The sequence below is a fragment of the Drosophila grimshawi genome, unplaced genomic scaffold, assembly GCF_018153295.1.
Source record: "Drosophila grimshawi isolate 15287-2541.00 unplaced genomic scaffold, ASM1815329v1 contig_1367, whole genome shotgun sequence".
NCBI lineage: Eukaryota > Metazoa > Arthropoda > Insecta > Diptera > Drosophilidae > Drosophila > Drosophila grimshawi.
This window is the reverse complement of record NW_025062889.1, coordinates 671,128-690,765: the sequence shown is the minus strand read 5'-3', so window position 1 is coordinate 690,765 and position 19,638 is coordinate 671,128. Positions and strand designations below refer to the sequence as shown.

At 42.3% G+C, this 19,638-nt stretch overlaps 2 protein-coding genes across 4 annotated transcripts; one reads left to right on the top strand and one right to left on the bottom strand.

Moving 5' to 3' along the window:
• The first annotated feature begins 5,858 nt into the window (after positions 1-5,858).
• Positions 5,859-14,909, top strand: LOC6569116 (serine-enriched protein). Of its 3 annotated transcripts, XM_032741030.2 has the most exons (11): positions 5,859-6,057; positions 6,467-6,572; positions 8,058-8,237; positions 8,410-8,568; positions 8,985-9,023; positions 10,255-10,372; positions 10,580-10,911; positions 10,974-11,114; positions 11,382-11,432; positions 11,619-13,457; positions 13,554-14,909. In XM_032741030.2, exons 3-11 carry the CDS (start codon positions 8,067-8,069, stop codon positions 14,748-14,750), a joined length of 4,047 nt encoding a protein of 1,348 aa, XP_032596921.1. In that variant the 5' UTR covers positions 5,859-6,057; positions 6,467-6,572; positions 8,058-8,066; the 3' UTR covers positions 14,751-14,909. The 3 variants fall into 3 exon arrangements, with proteins under 3 accessions (XP_032596921.1, XP_032596919.1, XP_032596920.1); XM_032741028.2 differs by lacking the exons at positions 5,859-6,057; positions 8,985-9,023; positions 13,554-14,909 and having other exon boundaries at positions 11,382-11,642; XM_032741029.2 differs by lacking the exons at positions 5,859-6,057; positions 8,985-9,023; positions 11,619-13,457; positions 13,554-14,909 and having other exon boundaries at positions 11,386-11,508.
• Positions 14,910-17,553: 2,644 nt separating this feature from the next.
• Positions 17,554-19,208, bottom strand: LOC6569117 (alpha-amylase-related protein). The gene is made up of 2 exons (XM_001995261.3): positions 18,549-19,208; positions 17,554-18,484 (listed from the first exon to the last, which is right to left on the bottom strand). The coding sequence occupies exons 1-2, from the start codon at positions 19,191-19,193 to the stop codon at positions 17,657-17,659; spliced, it is 1,473 nt and encodes a 490-aa protein (XP_001995297.1). The 5' UTR covers positions 19,194-19,208; the 3' UTR covers positions 17,554-17,656.
• Positions 19,209-19,638: the final 430 nt, after the last annotated feature.

Sequence of the window (19,638 nt, the reverse complement as noted above, 5' to 3'; positions counted from 1 at the left end):
GTGGTTGGGGTGGGTGATGCTTTTGGGGGTGGTGGTTGGGTGTTGGTGTCTCCTGTAGGGCGGCTGTAAGGCTCTGGACCATCACCAGCCCCAATGTGAAACGCGCAGCGCACAATATTCGTTGTCGGCGTCGGCTGCTGTGCGCAGGATACACACACACACTCGTACACACACACACACTCGTACACACACACGCACGCACACCACAAGAGTAACGTTCGCTATACTAATGGCGCAGACAAATTGTTTTGCGTATCTCACAGATACACACATAGCTACGCAGAGGCGCACAAAAGATACTACACACAAAAACACACACACACACACGCACACACACACGCACACACACGCAGAGTAATGAAATTTTTCTCAGCACAAATTTTTCTTCGTTTTCATATAGAAAATTTTTACACAAAAAAAAGCTCATCGACTTTTTTCTTTTTTCTTTTGCCACACACAATTGCTTATAGCATCCTTAATACATGATGTATAAGAATATGTATATATATATATATATATATGTGTGTGTATATGTATATTTTTATGTGTGTATCTCATAAAATGGTATTTCAATTACCATAACGCGCACATTTTGGCCAGTTACAATTTCACATTTATTGCCAAATTCGCCAGAGCTGTTAACTTATTCAATTTCTTTGCCTTTTGAATACACTTTTTTTTGCACACTTTTTTTTTTGCGAGTTGCACTACAATTTTCTATGCTTTAGAAATTATTTTTTCTTTTCTGCTGCTCCTGCTTTTGTTGTTGCAGTTGTTGTTGCTGTTGTTGCTGTTGTTGCTACTGTGTGTGGAAGTCTGTTGTGTATCCGTGTCTGTTGGATACTTGCGCGCACGACGCTCGGCAAACGATGACTGACTGAAATTGGGAAATTCTCGGGCAGCATCAGGCAGCCAGCAGCGCCCAGCATCCAGAGCAGCACAGCCCAGAGGCAACAACAGCAACAACAACAACAACAACAACGAAGACGAAAAGGACGACGACGACGAGGAACGATGAGGATACTCGTTCGTGTCGCAACGCATCGGGGCGCAGTTTTAAACGAATATCCTGCGCTGAAATCGAGCTGTGTGCAGGACAGCCAAGAAAAGGACATTTTTCTTCTTTTTTTTGGTGTTGTTTTTTTTGTGTACTCGCTACTCTCAGCAAGGACTCGCCGCTAAAGTAATGGCGGCAAAAGCTGTTGCTGTTTAGCAAGCAGCAGTAGCAGCAACAGCAGGGGAAAGGCTGGGTGGGGGAGGGGAGCGTTTGTTGGGGCTGTGTGCGGCTCAGTGGCGCACTCTGTCGGTCTGGGGGGGAAATTAATGCAAACTGCTGCTGGAAATTTAATTTAGCTGCTGCTGCTGTTGCTGCTGCTTTGGCTGCCGCTGTGGGCGCTATTTGTTGTTGTTGTTGTTGTTGTTGCCTTTAGCTGTGGGCATGGCCGTGCGTCAGCTTAGCCTGCATTACGTTTCCATTTTCAATTTGTGCACTGCAATGCGCTCAAGTGCAAGTGGGCCCAAAGGCGGCCCGCAGCTATATAGATATATGTTTGTGTATATCTCTAGATACGTATATATTATGGCCCCTAGTCTCCAATTGCTGCTGCTGCTGCTGTTGCTGCCTCTAGGCGCGTGCGTCTGTAATTTTATCTAATCAGTTGCACGGATGCGGCATAAATGCATTTATCATCATGCCACCAACCAACTAGCAGCAAGGAATAATCTGCGGCTTCTGCTGCTAATCTTTCTGCTACTTTAAATAGCAGCTGCTGCTGTTGCATCCTGTTGCTGCTGCTTGTTCATTGTGCATTTGATTGATTTAGCGATATAAATCGAGTTGTGCTCCTTATGACTTGTATGTGATACCAATTGGAGCTGGGCTTCTTGGTCGACACAAATTGCTTAAATGTTGAGTGTAGTTTTTTTGATAAACTAAATTTGAACGACTATGATTATATATAAAATCCGATATATTAGCTATGTCTCTCTTGATGCGTTATACAAAATAATTATTCTCTCAACATTTCGCTTTTCATAAGAATTACCAAAAAATATTTAACTGATTACATAAAATCTTTTGGATCCACGGCTCGTCGTTGATTTCTAATGCATGTCTCAATTGAACAATCCATGATCAATATCTACATCCAGACAGACGCAAATCGACATTCAATAATAGACAGCCAATTTGTATATGTATTTTTCCACTTAGACGTAGCAGAAACTAGCGAATTCAAATGGCAACAGCAGCAATACGTCAAAATGCAAAAACATCATCAACAAGAACAAGAACAACTACAACGATGACAGCAAACGGAAGTCACATATATAGATTCAGATATATACGCAGCTAAATATACTAATCGAGTATATTTATATACAATCGCGCATATATACATACAGACTATACGAATATATATATATATATATCTATATATATTTAGAGAGACATTCGCAGACAAGAAAAGCGACAAGAACAGCAACAACAACACTTACAACGAGGCGACGTCAAAGACCGATCGCAAGGCAACTTTTCAATATATATATATATATATATATTTCGTAGTTTATTTTGCGTTTTTCAATTTTCTTTTCATGTTTTGGGCCAGTGAAAAGTTGGTGGCCAGTAAACGGGGCCGTAAAATGCTTAGATGCTGCGCAAATTGCAAATATGAGCATTGCACATATTAAGGCGACATCCACCTAGTTGTAGTTGCCACTGCGTGTATCTGGTAGATACTGTGCAGCCTGCGGCACAACACTTGCAGTTGCCGACAAAAATAACACGCTTTATTTATAACAACAAGACAAAACGAGGCAACTTTAACGAGTCGAAGTTAAAACACGCTTGCAGACCGGAGTCAAGTTGCCGCTTAGACGACTGTTCACCAATAAAAAGATTTTCCCTATGAATACTATATAATATAGTAAAAAAGTTGATATGCCAAGTTCAAGGAAGATAGCTTTAAAACTAATCTAGTTTACATTGTCAGTTAGATATATGGGTAGCTGAGTCATGAGTGTTCTCGAACAGTGCTGCTCAAGAATATAAAGACGTCTATAAAGATAGCTTATAAAGTAATCTAGTTTACATTGTCAGTTAGATATATGGATAGCTGAGACATGGTTATTGGTTATATATTATTATAAATATGTCTCCTTTTAATGTGTTACAAACTAAACGACAAAAGCATAATACCCCAAGAGGGAGCCCACACACACGCACAAATGGGGGGTGGGGGGTGGGAAACTCACAGCGGCATACGACGCGTGTCAGCCACACGCCAACTTCAATCCGCATCTACTCCACCGCTAAATGTATCTGCAGTCGCAGTAATGTATCTATGTATCTGCAGCTGTAGCTGTGGCTGTATACTGCTGTATCTGTATCTGTTGCTATTTTGCACTTTCAATTCAATTATAGTCACTTAAATCCGCGCACGTAGCTCAATAGCAAACATGAATTTTATGAATAACATGCGATTGAAACTGAGAATTCTTTATCTCAGCGAGCGAGAACAGCATCAGAACTGAACTCAACTCAACTGAACTGAACTGAACTGAACTGAACTAAGAGACGCGACAGTCGAATGCCAACTGAGGAGGCGACTGAGATGCCACAGCGAGCGAGATCGTCTACCACAAACAAATCCCAATCGCTGCTGCTGCTGCTGCTGTTTTCAGTCTTGTTTTGCTGAGAGATTTTCTCATTTTTCTCACGGCCGCCTACCCGCTGCCCTCGCCGTCCTCGCTGGCGTCTGCATTTTATTTGTTTGTTTGTTTATATTTCACTGGCGTCACATCAAGTGGTTTCAACACAATTGACTTGTGTCGCACACACACTGCGGGTGTTTCACTGCCGTCTGTCTCTCATTGTTTCTACCTGCCACAGACACTAATCAAATATTTTGAGGCCTGCGATCAAAACATGTGCCACCAAATCAGAAGATTTATGCCGTTGCAACTGTTGCACACTCTTCAGCTATTTTTAGCCAGTTGCCTGCAACCAAAAAGATATATATATATATATATATATATATGTATACATATATATATTTCTTGCTGCGTGCGTCTGCGTTTAATGAGCTGAGCTGTTGTGTTGTGCAGCAGCTATCTGCACTCCTCACTCCTCCCGCACGCTGTGCGGCAAGCGGAAGTGTGCATCAGCCTGAGATCAACATCAATTGCAGTGGAACAAATGCGCTACTTTTTGTGCATACAATGTTTGTCCAATTCCTGCACGAAGAACACAACCAGTCAGCCAATCAACTTGCGACTTATGATTTGTCAGTCCTATAAAGAACTATAAAGAACGAGTCCTATAAAGAACTAACCAGAAAAAATTCACCTCATCTAGAACATCGATTTATAAGAATGCCAGGAAATGCATTGTCATTGCTCGTTGAAAAATACGACAAAGTTAGTGAGTCTTTTTGTGGCATCAAAAAATTCATAAAGTTATATTAATGATATAAATATTTAAAAAATATTCTAGCTTGATAAAACCATTTGATAGACTTTTATATTGTATATTATTAATTAAAAGTAACTTTCGTTTGCTTTAAATATAGTTGTAAGTAATTGCGTAACATATATATATATATATATTTTATATATATTTCCATAAATAGAATTTAACGATTTGGATTTGCTGCTGCCTTTTTTTGTGGCCCGAAATTGATTTTTGACACGGCCAAAATCTCAAGTGTTGTCATCTCAAGTTTGTTTGTTTACTTATTCGCTGAGCCCTGGTTCTGGTGTTGGTTATCGTTATTCGATGCCTGGTGACGAAAACGGCGCCACAAGCCACAAAAAGGGAGCGCATGTCAAGTGCCTCAATGCGTCCCTTTATGCCTCGTATTCTCGTAGCTCGTCGTGGATTCCTCCGTCAACTGTTAACTGTCACATTTTTGGGCATTGTTTACGTTTCTGGCAGATCCTGGCACCTGCGCACTGCCCACATAAACAAGCCGACTGCCGATGGCCGAGTGGAGCCGATTGAGGCCGAGCGGAGCCGAGTGGAGCAGGGCCGAGCAGCCTGTACCACAGTCGAGCAGCCTGAATGCAAACAAGTGGCTGTTGTGTGTCCTCTCGCCACGAACACGCGACAAACTGTTGCCGAGCTGTTTGTGGGAGGGGGTGGGGCGGGTGGGGAGGTGTTGGCCTGTGGCGAGGGTATACATATAGAGCCACGCTCCAAGATTATTATCGATTGATGCTGGACATGCGCAATGCGCACCCAAATGCTGACATATCGAAAGGCAACTCCTTTTGATGTAGACACAATAATTACGAGGAGCAGCAGCAGCAGCAACAGCAGCAGCAGCAGTTGCCACATTTTACAGTGTATACGGGGACTAACGGTACATTGTACGCTGCTGCGTCAGAACGTTCCCGTGCTTCGTGTGAAACGGTTCACAATTTCGTCAGTGCGTCTTGTCAGTCTTGTCTGTCAGTCTGTCTGTCTGTCCGTCTGTGTGTGTTTGTTGCGCTTAGATTGTTAAACAGTGAAACACACACGTCAAAAGTTCACTCAAAAGTAGTCGCTTGTGTTCCAACTTTGTGTTACTCATCATTTGTAGTTGCATACAGCATATCAAGACTACACACACACACACACACACACACACACACACTCATACACACACACACACACTCGTACATACGCTTAAGTGTGCTTTTTGCATTGGCATTTGTGCTTTTGACTGAGAAACAGTTGCTATATATCTATATATATTCATATATATAGACACACATATATATATGTGTGTGTATATTTTTGAGAGAGTGTGTGTCTCACTTTCTTTGCTTTCGGTTGCTTAACACGCACACACACACACACACACACACACACACGCACACGCACACACACCGAGTACACACACGCATTTGTGAAAAGTGAAAGTGACGCCCCGAAACACAGCAGCCCACAAAAAAAGAAAAAGAAAGGAAAAAGGAAAGAAATTCCTTTGGAGCAACTCGCCAGAACGAATCAGGCTTTGACCATATACAGCATATATTTCTATCTATATACATATATATACAACGCTTAGCAAAGTAATTTCCCTATATCAAATTTCGCCAGCTATTTGCAAAAGCATTTTGTAAAAAAAAAAAATGAAGAATTTTAAGCCACAAGCAGCTTTCGTCCTTGTTCTCGTCCACGTCCACGTCCACGTCCTCGTCCTCGTCCTCGTAATTTATGCGTAGCACATACAAATTTGTGCACACACTTATACACACAAACACAGCACAACCTGCCACCACAACACACCGCCTCCCAGCACCCACCCACGCACCCCCACACACTCAACTTCTGCCCACGCATGTTGTAAATTGAATAACGTACACTTTTTTTGGTAACTTCACTCATTTTGTATAAATTGCATTTTCGCACTTTTATTTTTGTTGTCTTGTGTACAATTTTCCTACGAATTTTCTTTTGAAAATATACATTTTTTTGCAGTCAAAATGATATAATATTAAGCACGCAAGCGGATCTCACAAATCCGTTGAAGCAACTTGTTCATAATTTTAAGCTGGGTCCGGAAATCAAATTTCACTTCGAACAGGTAAGTAAAACTTTGTCTTTGTTTTAATACGGTTTTTTTCTCTGCACGGGGAATGCTTTCTAAGAATAATACTTTATTTGATCTTTGGCCAATTAAACTATGACACATATTCAGATAAACTTTGGAGATTCTGATAAATATGGTAAAAATGATATGAAAATTTAAGAACACTTGAATCGAACGGGGTTCCAAAAATCAATTCTTATTAAAATCAGGTAACATGTTAAATTTGAGTATACTCGTACATTTCTAAATTCCTTCGATTGAACTTCAATAATTAAAAAAAAAAACTTTTCACATGCAAAATTTAATAATTGTTATTTATTTTCTTTTGGCATGATTTTTTGTTCTGGGATCACTTTCATTTTATAACCCTGAAAGAATGCAACAATTTCTATAACGTTGAGAACTGAAACCTGAAAGCGCACCACCCTCAAACCACTCAACCACCCAACGCCCCACCACACAATTGTCCATCGACTGTTGTTGTTGTCGTCTACAATTGTAATCTTGTTTTTGTTGTTATTGATGTTGTTGTTCAGCTCCTGCCCGACATTGTAATTGTAATTTATTTGCCTTTGCTCCGTTCAAGGACAAACATATCTATGTATATATGTATCTGTATACATATATATATACAGGTGCTCCACGCACGGTTAACCACAGACATCGAGAGCAGACAGACAAACAGCGCAACCAGAGCAAAAAAAAAAGAAGAAAAAAGACAAAACAGGGATGCTATTTATACAGTGAACCCATTGGAAATGCCTGAAAAGGGTATATTAGAGTTGTGCAAGAGTTGGTCGTAGGCAATCTCTCATAAATATATATATATAACCCTGATCATCATCAACAGCCGAGTCGAGCTAGCCATGTCCGTCTGTCTGTCTGAGAAAACGGAACTAGAAACTTGAAATGTAGAATATAAATTTACGTAGAGCAAGTCAAGCTTGAAAGAGAGAAAGAGAGATAAAGAATGAGATGTGAAATAAAGGAAAGATAGGCAAATCTATTAAACCGTCGAGCTGATTATAGGGTAACTGCTAGTCGAGCTCTCTTTCGACTGGGGCAGTCCTACTAGTCTCTTGGTGTTCTTGCTGCAGTTGTCTGTGTGAGTCTCCGTGTGTGTGTGTGCCTGAATTACAATTTAATTACTTTGGAAGTCCTTGCGGGACTTAAGGGATCAAGGCGACCTCCATTGAGTCAGCGTATTTATGTATTTATAGCGCACTTCTTTTCAATCAAGTGCCGCACGCTTGCCCCACATCAACAACAACAGCAACAACGGCAACAACAACAAGTAAAGTCTGTGGCTTAAAACCGCACCGCGGCAATCCTTAAAACCTTCCTGTTGACGACCCACAGAACACACTGAATCCACAATCCTAGCCAGCTTGGTTATAGAATCATTAGAATGTTATTAAATGTCAACTTGTGTGTGTCCCTCTCTCTCTCTCTCTCTCTCTCTGTCTCTCTCGCTCATAGTAAACCCAAATGCCCGAGGCATTGATACTACTCGGCATGGCTGACGCAGAGCCAGATCTATCAACGTTCGAGAATAAAACGGGACTTGCCGAGGACATGAAGTTCCTGGCCTCAATGCCCGAGCTGTGCGATGTTACCTTCCTCGTTGGGGACACCCGCGAGCCCGTCTGCGCCGTCAAGGTGAGTGTGTGTCCGGAGTGTGTGTGTGTGTGTGTGGATGAGTGTCCATGTGTTGAAATCAGGTCACTGCGTAATCGACGCAGCATCATCAAACTGATGACGATGAAAGCCTCAATTACACAGCTCATTCTCATCCTCATCGTCATCCTCATCCTGTTGTTGTTGCTTACAGGCTGTGCTTTCGTCGCGTTCCCGCGTTTTTGCCAAAATGCTTTATGCAGCACCATCGCCGCAACGGAAGAGGGAGACCACCACCAAGGAGAACAAGCTGCGACTCTTCCTCAAGCGCTCCTCGGAGCCGCTGTTGAATCTACAGAATGCGGCACAACAGGTTCGTATATTGCATATCGATTATATGAGCGAGGGGTCTCTGAATACGCTGCGGGGAGGGAGAAGTCCTTTTTTTCCCATGCTGTATACAATATAAAAATGCCAATGTGTATTTAGATGTGTGTGTCAGCGAGTGTGTGTGTGTCTGTGTGTGTGTGTGTGTGTGTATGTTTGTTGATTGGGGCATCCTTCGCATATTTACAAAGTATTGTTTTTCAGTTCTCATTTTTCAATTGATATTTTCTGTACATTTGTTGTATATACTACAAAAGGAAACTAAATCAGTTTTATTAATAATATATATCTATGTCATTTTTTTTCGTGTATTCTCTGTTGTGAATCCAACTCCCAACCATCCATCCAAAACATACTAAACTCAACTAAAAAATAAATACAAAAATAAACCCATAATAATAGAGAACCGGTTTCACCCAACAATTAGCACCGATACCCGAGGTAAACGCTTCTAAAACCCAAACCAACAATAACTCTATTGTGTATGTGTTTGTGTATATGTATGTGTTTGTGTATGTGTATGTGTATGTGCGTGTGTGTGTGTATCTCGTAATTACCTAGTTACTACTACCTGTGTGCTAGCAACAGCGCAGGGAATCAAATTGCATCATCAACAATTATTTACTTATTATTATTATATAATCTTTTTCAAATCTCGATAACTCCACTCAGCAAAAAAGCGCACTAAAATGTAGAACATTTTCCTGTTTTTGGCACCTTATTATTCAGAAAGCATATATCTTCATTAAAGGGTTGTTTTTGTTTCCAAGAAACCAGCGTTTTTCTTTGCTTGATTCCAGCGCAAATTTTTATTTAAATTTGGAAAAATTATGACTTATATTTCTGTTAGTTTTCATGGCGATTCCTTTTCTGAGTGTAGTTAACCTACGCCAACTTATAATTTACGCTCACAGCTCTCTTGCCACATCTCTCTTGCCACATCTAATCTAATTTCTCTAACCGATCCTGTTGCACTTTACTTTAGATTAGTAACACAATTGCCCGATTATTGATCTATCCACATAAATGTTGTGTATCTCTCTGCCTGTGCATCAACTGAAGCTATCGTTGCTTATCAGCTTCAAGTAGACATATCCCAATCCAGTTGCCTCTCCATTATTTCTACTTAATCATAAATATTATATATTTGTAGTGGGTATTATAATATTGACTTGTTGAGTAGACGTCTCCGTCATCCTCAAGTATATGTAATCTTGATCTGCTGATCAATAGCCGAGGCGATATAGCCATGTCCGTCTGTCTGTCTGCTTTTATACAAGCCAATCCCTCTCTTTTAAAGCCATCTTCATGAACCTTGGAATATATATCCTACTTTTCGGTACAGGCAGCTCGTATAACTATATCATATATCAGTCTAAATCAGACTACTATATTATATAGTTTGTTGTTTTTTATTTCGTAGTAAAATTCAGAAGATAACAATTTGACTTCGTTTTATTGGCTAAGTTTTCGTTCATTCTTTTTGAAATTATATTATTAGAGTAACTTGTTGGCGTATTAATTATACGGCTTATGTTTTTGTACTATTCAGTTGTCTTGTGCGTAACTTGTTGGCCGTAGTTCTATGTATATTGTAGTCCATAGATATATATATATATATACATAGATCGGGGAAATCATTTGCTAATCTCAGCATTGTATGACTTTATAGCCCTCAGGTCAACAGCATCAGACGCTGATCATTGAGGAGTTTGAACCTGATGTCTTCCGTCAGCTCATTGAGTACATTCACACGGGGTGTGTGACCCTTCAGCCCCGCACCCTGCTGGGTAAGTTCCATTTGTTTATTTATTTAAGAAGGTAATAAATTAAATTAACAAGTTATATTTATATATAATAACTTGTCTTTCGACCTCACTAAAATGTAATTTAACTCCAAACATATATTAGCATATTAGCATATTATAATCTTATTCTAATCTATCTCTGAGTTAATTTAGACTTTTAAATGGGTTGTTTTTTTTGCGTTTTCCCAGGCGTAATGAATGCTGCCGATTATTATGGTTTGGAGGAGCTGCGTCGCGCCTGCGCCGGCTTTGTCCAGTGCTGCATCAATGTGGACACCGTTTGCGCTTTGCTGGCATCCGCTGAGCGATACATTCAATACAAGTGCACCAAGACGCTGGTGCAGAAGGTGCTCGAGTTTGTCGACGAGCACGGCAACGAGGTCCTCAATCTGGGCAGTTTCACGCTGTTGCCGCAGCACGTCGTCCGTTTGATACTGGCCCGCGAGGAGCTTCGCGCCGATGAGTTTACCAAGTTCCAAGCGGCGCTCATGTGGAGCAAAAAGTACTACGATAATAATCCAGTAAGTTGAGTAAGAAATATGTGAAAAGAATTTGAATTAACATTGAATAATATACCGCTTAGAACATTGACATCAAGGAGATATTGGGCACATTTCTGGAGTACATCCAATTCCATAAGATCCCCGCTAATGTGCTGATGCGTGAGATTCATCCGTTGAATCTGGTGCCATATGCGATTATAATGAATGCTCTGGCCTATCAGGTGGGTTCTGTGTGGCTTATTTGTCCATGTTTTGTGTGGACTGTTATTGCTTTTGTGGTCTGTGTGTTAACTCAGCATTCATTCATGCTTCATCATTTCTATCCATCTCTCCATCTGTCTGTGTACTGTTCATCCATACATCCATCCAATCATTTGTCCATTTGCTCATTTGTCCATCCAAACATGTGTCCATTTGTCGTCATCACATCGCCACCTATGCTATCCATCCCTGTTGTCCCCCTTTATGTCTGATTCTACAAATTGCAGGCAGACCCAGAAAGCATCGACCCCGGAAAGCTGTCTCCCAACTCTAGCCGAGTAAGGCGGGCCCGCCAAAACCAGGGCCGATCGATGTCCGTGCAGAGCTCCCTGGATCCGTACGGTTCGAATACGACGCTCAGCTCGAGCGGCAGCAGCGATCCGACGAGTGGACCGCATCACAGCAACTAACATAGGTTGAACGGCCCCTCCTCCTCCTCATCTGTGTCCCACACCCAGCACCAGCACCATCATCGACATCGCCACCACCATCAGTCCCTGCCCAAGATCCGTAAGGCCAAATCCCAATCGTTCCGCACACGACGCAGTCCATCCGAACGTCGCAGTCCCAATGCCACCCCAGCCGCTGCACCCATCCTCATGCTGAACACCAGCAGTGCTGCCAACGGTGGCGGCGAAAAGAAACGCAGTCCACTCACAACGCCCGTTCAGCCGGAGAGTAAAAGTCCGGGCAGCACCTCGCAGAAGACACCGACATCGCTCTCGCGCCAGGGCACGCTGCGTGCCTCGAGCCGCCGCAAGAACAGCGGGCAGTTGACCATTTCGCTGGGTGCTGCAGCGCAGGGACGACGCAGTCCGGTGGGTCACAGCGATCGCAGTCCGCAGGGTCGACGCAGTCCACTCTTCCCCACCAGCACCAGCAGCGGTCTGCGTTCGCCCAACGATCAGCCCAGTCCGACCGCCCGCAGTCCCACGGGAGATTCGCAGCGCAAGAGTCCCACATTTAGCATACAGACACAGGAGCGTCGTTCGCCACTCGGCGCTGTGGCACCCACGGACTTTGGCTGCCAGGCTGGACGTAGTCCGATATCAACGGTGCATGTACAGGATATGGCCACCGAACCGGAGGAGACGGGTTTTATGTTGGGTGGACTGAAGAGGCCATCGATCAATCTGTTTACGCCCATCTATTTTGGCAGCGAGAAGCGTAGCCCGATGGGCGTTATACCGCCCATACTCGTCTCCAATCCCGCCGAGACGTACAAGAGTGCCGAGCGTGAACGTGAGGCGGCCGTGGCAGCAGCTGCCCAGGCAGCCGCCGCCGCCGAGCGCGAAAAGGAGTCCGCCCAGCCGGAGAAGAAGAGTGTGATGCGTGAAATACTGGCCTTTGTCCGCAAACCCTCCAAGCACATCTCGACGCGCACGAACCGGTTTGCCAATGCATTTACACGTGCCGAGTCCGGCTCGTCGGGTGGCCCACTCATCCGGCAGAGCACATTCTCTGCCAGTCCGGCTGCCTCATCGACGGCGGCGAAGAGTGCTGTGCAGAAGCAAATGTCCGAGGTGGGATTCGAGCCAAAGATGTCGTTGAAATTTGCGCATTATACGAAAATGTCGCTGAAACTGCGTCGATTGGCGCGTCGCCAGGAGGAGGAGGACAAACAGCAGGAGAAGCAACCATCGGCGGCGGGTTCGAAGCGTGCCAGCGTGGATTCCACACAGCCGGAGCAGCAGCAGGTAGGTGGCGAAGCGCAGGCGAAGGCGAAGGCCAAGGAGGAGGAGCCGCCATTCGAGCTGGCCAATGTGCACTTTGAGAAGGTAGGTGAGTCCTATATCAAGCATGAGCGACTACGCGAACTGGTCGAACCCGAACTCGAGCACGAAACGAACGACAGCGATGACGATAACGATAACGACAGCGATCAGGATATCGATAACGATCTTGAGCCGGAACAAACGGATGCTGCCATGGCACAATTTGTGGAGGAGGTAACCAATTCTTTGAAGGTCGTCGCACTCAATGGCGATAACAATGGTGTTGGCAGTGTTGGGAATGGCAGTCTGCCCGCTGCCGTGCATCATTTCACACGTCGCTCCGAGAGCCGGGAACCGATTGAGCCGCGCATCAGCGAGGAGCGCGAATCCGATTCGATGGATCTGATTCTGCCGGAGGAGTTGCGGGCCGAATTGGTTGAAATTTTGAAGGTCTACGCACCAGAGCCAATTTATGTTAATCTGCAGGCGCTGCGGCGTGAAATCCTCGACGAGGATGTGGAGGCGGTTGCAGCCGCTGCGGCTGCTGCGGAAGCGGAAGCTGCTGCTGCTGCTACTGCAGCTGCTGCTGTTGCCACTTCCGCTGCTGCTGCTGCTTCAGCTGCTGCTGCTGCTGCTGCTGCTGCCAGTTCCGCTTGTGCTTCTGGTGCTGCCTGCTTGCCGGAGAAGCTACCGCTGCAGTGTCCTACTATTGAGTTTGAGCCGCCATCGCGTCGCTCCTCCTTTGATCCGCCCCGCTCCCCCTTTCTCGAGCAGCTGCGCAGTCCGGGCGTCGACACCGAAACGGATCTGATCAATTTGCAACGTCTCGATTCGGGTGGCGACAGCTTTGAGCTCGTCGAAGGGGATCGCAAATCGAGCCGTGCCGAATCCAGTTTCGATTGTCCCTACTCCTCGCGTGACACCAGCTTCGATGTGTCCATCTCCCGCTACCAATCGACCAGCTATGAGGATCAGACCTCTAGTTTTGAAATAGTCGACACCGATGATCGGCATCGGCGTCACATCGACTTGCGCAAGAGTTCCATTGAGCTGGTCGATGCGGAAACGTTTCAGCGTTCCGGTTCGTCGTGCGGCCGCAAATCCTCACTGGAGACCCATTTCGATTATACGCCCTCGGAGGCGAGCGGGATGACGCCCGCCCGTTCGCCCAACTTCCCGATGACCAAGAAACAGAAGGCGGAACACTTTCGCCAGCTGCACATCTCGCCGTTCAGTGCCTTCTCGCGGGCACGCAGCCCCCTCTCGCAGCAGACCTCCTCGAATTATAGTTCCCGCGATAGCTACGATTCCAGCTCGAGCTATCCGCATGGACATGAGCTGGCGCAGCGTAGTCCATACGCTGATCCCAGCAAGAAACACTTTCCGCTTACGATCAAGCAGCGCGAGCAGGAGGAGGTGAAGACCTTCCTCTGCACCGATGTGCGTTGTGCCTCCATTTTTGAGCCGCGTCCCAGTTCGGTGCTCACCCAACAGCTGTCGACGGGCTCGATGTCAACGCCCTCGGGTTCCGGCTATGCGCCGCGCATTCCCAGCATTGCGGGTGCTGGCAACAGTGTGGCAATGGCTGTTAATAATAATGGTGTCGCTGCTGCTGCTGCTGCTCTTGTCTCACAGCCGCATCCGGTTGCTTCGCTCGGTTCGTGCGGCTTTTCCAGCGGCAGCGAATTTGAGCCACCCTCGCCGAGACGCGCTGCCAGCGCCTCACCCAAACACACCTTCACCTTTCGCATCGTGATGAAGAAGGTGGACAGCTCGCCGGAAGCACTGTGCCCGGAACGGCATCGGTCACGCATCATCGATCGCTACCGTAGGCGAGATAGTCGCCGCAAGCGCATCCACGATGCCGGCAAGAGTTTCTAGATAGAAAACGCTAATCAAAACTGAAAGAAAACCTCATTTTTGTATCTTATGATCAACTTTTGAATCCCACGTCAGCAATCACTGCACACTCTGAAAACAAGTCGAGCTGAAATCTAGAAAATTGCCATACTTTAGATAATTGTCAGAAAGTTAATTTCTAAAAGGAAAACTTAATTTATTATTATATTTATATTAGTATATTTATAATAAACATTTTGTATTATTAATATATACTAACATTTTATATATTTTATGAATTCTTATAATTTATTTTAGAAAAGTATCGATTTTATATATTTTATTTCATATTTTTTACTTCTTTTAGGGAGTACTTTTTCGCTGATTGTTAGAAATATGTTTCTTAATAAAAGCAAACGTTTCTTAAAAAAGACTTTCCAATTTTATGAAACTTCTTTTCAAATATTTAGAAATTATTTCTAAAAACAATGCGATATTCAATTTAGGGGCGATTTTCCAAAATTCAATGCGATTTTTTTCCGAGTGGATGTCTGTCCTAGATCGATAGAAACCGTTCTCACTAGGCATACAATTTTTGACAATCTACGTGTTAATATTCGATCCAAGGGTTTTATACATATATATATATATATATATATATATATATATATATATATATATATATATATATATATATATATATTCTCTATATATGTATGCAATTGCAAATCTCTCTAATCGTAAGTTATATCTGAAGAAATCTGAAGAACTCAATGCGAACATCAAACTTTATAAAATGGTTCTGGTTTTTAGGCCGTTTCAAAAATAAAAAAAAAACTCTAAGCTAAGTTATACTTGTCTTTGGCTACAGCCAAAGTTAATATACCCTTGAATATATAGATATAAGCATATATATACGATATATTTAAAACATGTAGGTTAAGTCAGTTCATTTTCATATTTAGGCTAGTTTTCTTCACTTCATCTAAGAAACAAAAAATTTGGTTAATGCTTGCAAGGTACAAACTAAAATTTACATATTTGAAAAGTAAAGAAAAAAACAAAATCTTGTTTGATAAGGCAAAGAAAAGAAAAGAAAAGAAAGGAAAAAAACATAAATATTCTAAAGATCTACAAATGTATGTGAAACAATAATTCCTCCCACGATTTACCTGATTACTAATTAAACAATAGAAAACATTTATACACATTATGTATGCATATGCAATAAATGATGTATGCCTGAATGAAAAGTGAAAAATTATAAATGATAAATGTACGCAAACAAGTTGATAACTAAATGTTGTAATGTTTGTGGTGTATTATAAACAAATATTACGAGTATTTGCGCATTTTACGTGGTTCCTGTTATATAGATATATTATATATTAAAAATTTTTTGATGGACTAGCTAGTAGTTTATAATATTGTTAAAATGACAAAAATAAGTGTAAATGATCAATTCTATATGTAAAAAATGCTGCTATTGCAAGAAACAATGTTTTTTGCTTACTTTTAAGACTTGACAAAAATCAGACAAAATTCAAATTTGCACAGACGATATATAGTGTATATTATATGTATATATATATATATGTGTGCATGTAAATATAAAGCTGGATTTGGGGCCGTACTTAAATCTTAAATAAAAAAACGTTTGTGCCGAAAAAACTATTAGAGAAAAAAAAAATAATGTATTCAAAGAAACAAATGAAAAAAGAATCTAAAGAAAAATATTTATAAAATTAATATTTCAAGTTGTTTGAGCAGTTTTTTGGACTCCGTGTTTGTTTGTTAAATGAAAAAGAAAAAAACTCTATACACATATATTTAAGCAATCTATGTGGTGTCTAAAGATCATTTAGTTATAAGCTATTTATATTATACATCATCTGTCATCATAATTTAGAAGATTGTAAGCTAAAGAAAGAAAACGAAAACTAAAAGATATCAACATTTTACAGGTATTTACGCATATTAAGCATTTAATTCTAGTTATGGTATTGATATTGATATTGATATACATATATATATACATATATATATTATTATTATTATTATTATTATTATATACATTAATGTGTTTACACGACACGAGCCACATATATATTGTAGTATCTGATTGTGTATCCATTTATATATGGTATGCGATTTATTCGATTGACTAACATGAATGCAAGTAGTTGAAATGTTGCCATTTTGATTTGTAGTTGCTTGTTTTTGACTAAAATTAAAAACTAAAAACTAAATAACTAAAACCAAAACGCTTGACTAAATTCGTAGTACTCGAAAGCGATACCAAAACAATTTTTTCATTTGCCTGTGAATGCCAAAACGATCGAGAGTAAGAAAGAGTATTTTAAACAAAAGCACACAACTACAAATTTTACAAAAATCAAAAATCAAAAAAACAACAACAAAAAACAAAATGCGACTTTCTTCTATTTACAGAATTGTTTTCTAGCGGATTTTGTTGCAACCGATCAAATTCAATTTGGATGTGGAACACAACACGTATGTGGAGACGTGGCCCAAACGCATTTCTCAAATAGTAATCAAATTAATTATATATATATACAAATTACTGAATTGTAAAAGACACAAGAGTGTTGTGTGTTGTGTTCAGTTTAGTTGAGTTCAGTTACCCGAGTCAAAGTCAAAATCCAGAGTTCTATCGTTCAAATTGTTATATATATATATATATATATATATACTTTTGCATTTGAGACCGTTGTGTGTGTCGTTTATCGTTACAGTTATCGAACTATCATAAGTATTATATATACGCTATATGTTTGTGTATTTGAGGGCTCAACATTCGTTTAGTCAAACACAGAAAAGAAACCCCAAAGAAATTATACTTTATGTGCGTTTTATTGTATTATTGACAAACCAAAACAAAAAAGAATAAATTCCAAATCAATGTCGTTATTTGAAATCGAATCTTTTTATAGTTTGGCATCTGCGTGCAGTGCAAGAACACCATCGAATTCATTGGCAAGAATGCTAATGTGGCCATAGCCATTGTTGTCCACACTCACTGTTTTGCCTGTACAGGAGCCATTGATTAAATTGCCCGAGATGACATCACAATATTTACCAGCCGGCAGGCAAGTTTTCAAAATTTCAGACAAATCATAATTATCATTGTTGAAGGCAACGAATCCCTTGGAGCCACGACAGAAAGCGATCTGATTATTACCATTATCCCACCAATTGTTGAAGTGTGTGCCACGCACAGCATTCTTAAACCCGACCATATTGTAAATCTGTCGCCAGCGATGCTCACAGACCCAGCCATTTGTACAAGCGCCATCTGCATCGAATTCCGGTGAGATGATCCGTTCCTGGCTATCCTGAGGCGGTGCCTGATCCCGATTGTCAAAGTCAAAGGAGCTCATCACCTGACTGATGCCATAGGGGAAGGCCAAATGGAAGGCGGTGGCCATTTTATATTGCTTGGCAGACTTATAGTTCAACTCCTGGCCACCATCACGCTGATTATCATGATTGTCGACAAAGGTCAGCGCCTGATTGGAGGGCAGGAAACCCCAGCTTTCGCCCCAACTTTGCAGCCACTTCAGCGCATTGTTTCCACGGAATGCTTTGCCAATTTCCTCGGAGACACGGAATTCGGTGACGGCACCCAGATCTGTGTACTCATCGCGGGAAACGGTCTCATGGCCATGATCGATGACCTCCTGGTAGATGAAGGGACGAGCGCCATTGGGGAAACCATGATCGGTGTTCAGATCGCGCATGCTATTGAAAATTACCTAAGGAGAAGGAGAAAGAGATGGATTACTTGTGGAAATCGTTAAAGATCTCTCACAGACTCACCCTCAAATCATCGGCAGCCATGTGCTTGGCGGCATCCACACGGAAACCAGCCACGCCCAGCGTAATCAGATGATCCAACACCTCAATGAGCTTATCGCGCACGTAAGCCTTGCTCTGATCCAGATCCTTCAAGCCAACAAGTTCGCATTGCTGCACCTGGAAACGATCGTTCCAATCGAAGATCTCACAGCTAGGATGGAAATCCGTGGTGGTATATGGGACAGCTGGGAAGGATTTGGTGCTTGGCTCGGCCACAGAGCCACCAGTGCCATGAGCCGTGCCCGGAAAATCACCAGACATATGATTGAGCAGCACATCCACATAGATGCGAACGCCAACATCGTTGCAGCGACGCACCATCGAGGCGAACTCCAGTTCGTTGCCGGAGCGGGTGAGCAGCTTGTAGGAGATGGGCTGATAGCGTTCCCACCACGGGCGACCCTCCGAAATTATGTTCTCAGCCACCGGACTGACCTGAATGCCGGCGTAGCCATGTGGCGCCAGGAAATCCTCACATTCCTGCGCAATATCATCCCATTTCCATTCGAAGAGGTGAACGATGGTGTTGCGATTGCCCCACCACTGTGGATTGTGCTGGGCCAGCGCCAACGTGGCCAACAGACAGACTAACGTTAAACGAAGCATGTCCAACAAGCTAATAATACTATCTACGACGACACGATCCGCTTTTATAGTTGCCATATCTTATCAGCTCTTCATGGGGGATTTGCTTCGTGGAGTGCCAATTTACAGCCGGGCGGCAATTGGGCGATTTATGATTGCCATGGCCATCGGGCGTGTTGACCTATGTTAATAGAGTAAAACACGTCAAGAATTACAAATAGCAACAAAATTTCATAAAATTCACCTACTATATGCATTATAAATTTTCCATGCATTTTGTTTCACTTGAAGACAGTTGCAATTAAAAAGTAAGCTTTTTACACATTCTGATGTACAATCTAATCAAGGAAAAAAATTAAAGAGTAGAATATCAAACACCCTGCACTTAGAAAAAGCCAAAACATTTTAATTTTCTGAATTATAATATAATTTTCATTCGCTTTTCTTAATTTAACTTCACTTTATA

Bases quoted from the DNA above. Each gene is read 5' to 3' on its own strand.
- LOC6569116 (XM_032741030.2), top strand. From the start codon at position 8,067: ATGCCCGAGGCATTGATACTACTCGGCATGGCTGACGCAGAGCCAGAT. The intron at 10,373-10,579 runs GTAAGTTCCATT...GCGTTTTCCCAG, and splicing joins TCAGCCCCGCACCCTGCTGG to GCGTAATGAATGCTGCCGAT. The intron at 10,912-10,973 runs GTAAGTTGAGTA...TATACCGCTTAG, and splicing joins AGTACTACGATAATAATCCA to AACATTGACATCAAGGAGAT.
- LOC6569117 (XM_001995261.3), bottom strand. From the start codon at position 19,193: ATGCTTCGTTTAACGTTAGTCTGTCTGTTGGCCACGTTGGCGCTGGCC. The intron at 18,485-18,548 runs GTGAGTCTGTGA...CCTTCTCCTTAG, and splicing joins TGGCTGCCGATGATTTGAGG to GTAATTTTCAATAGCATGCG.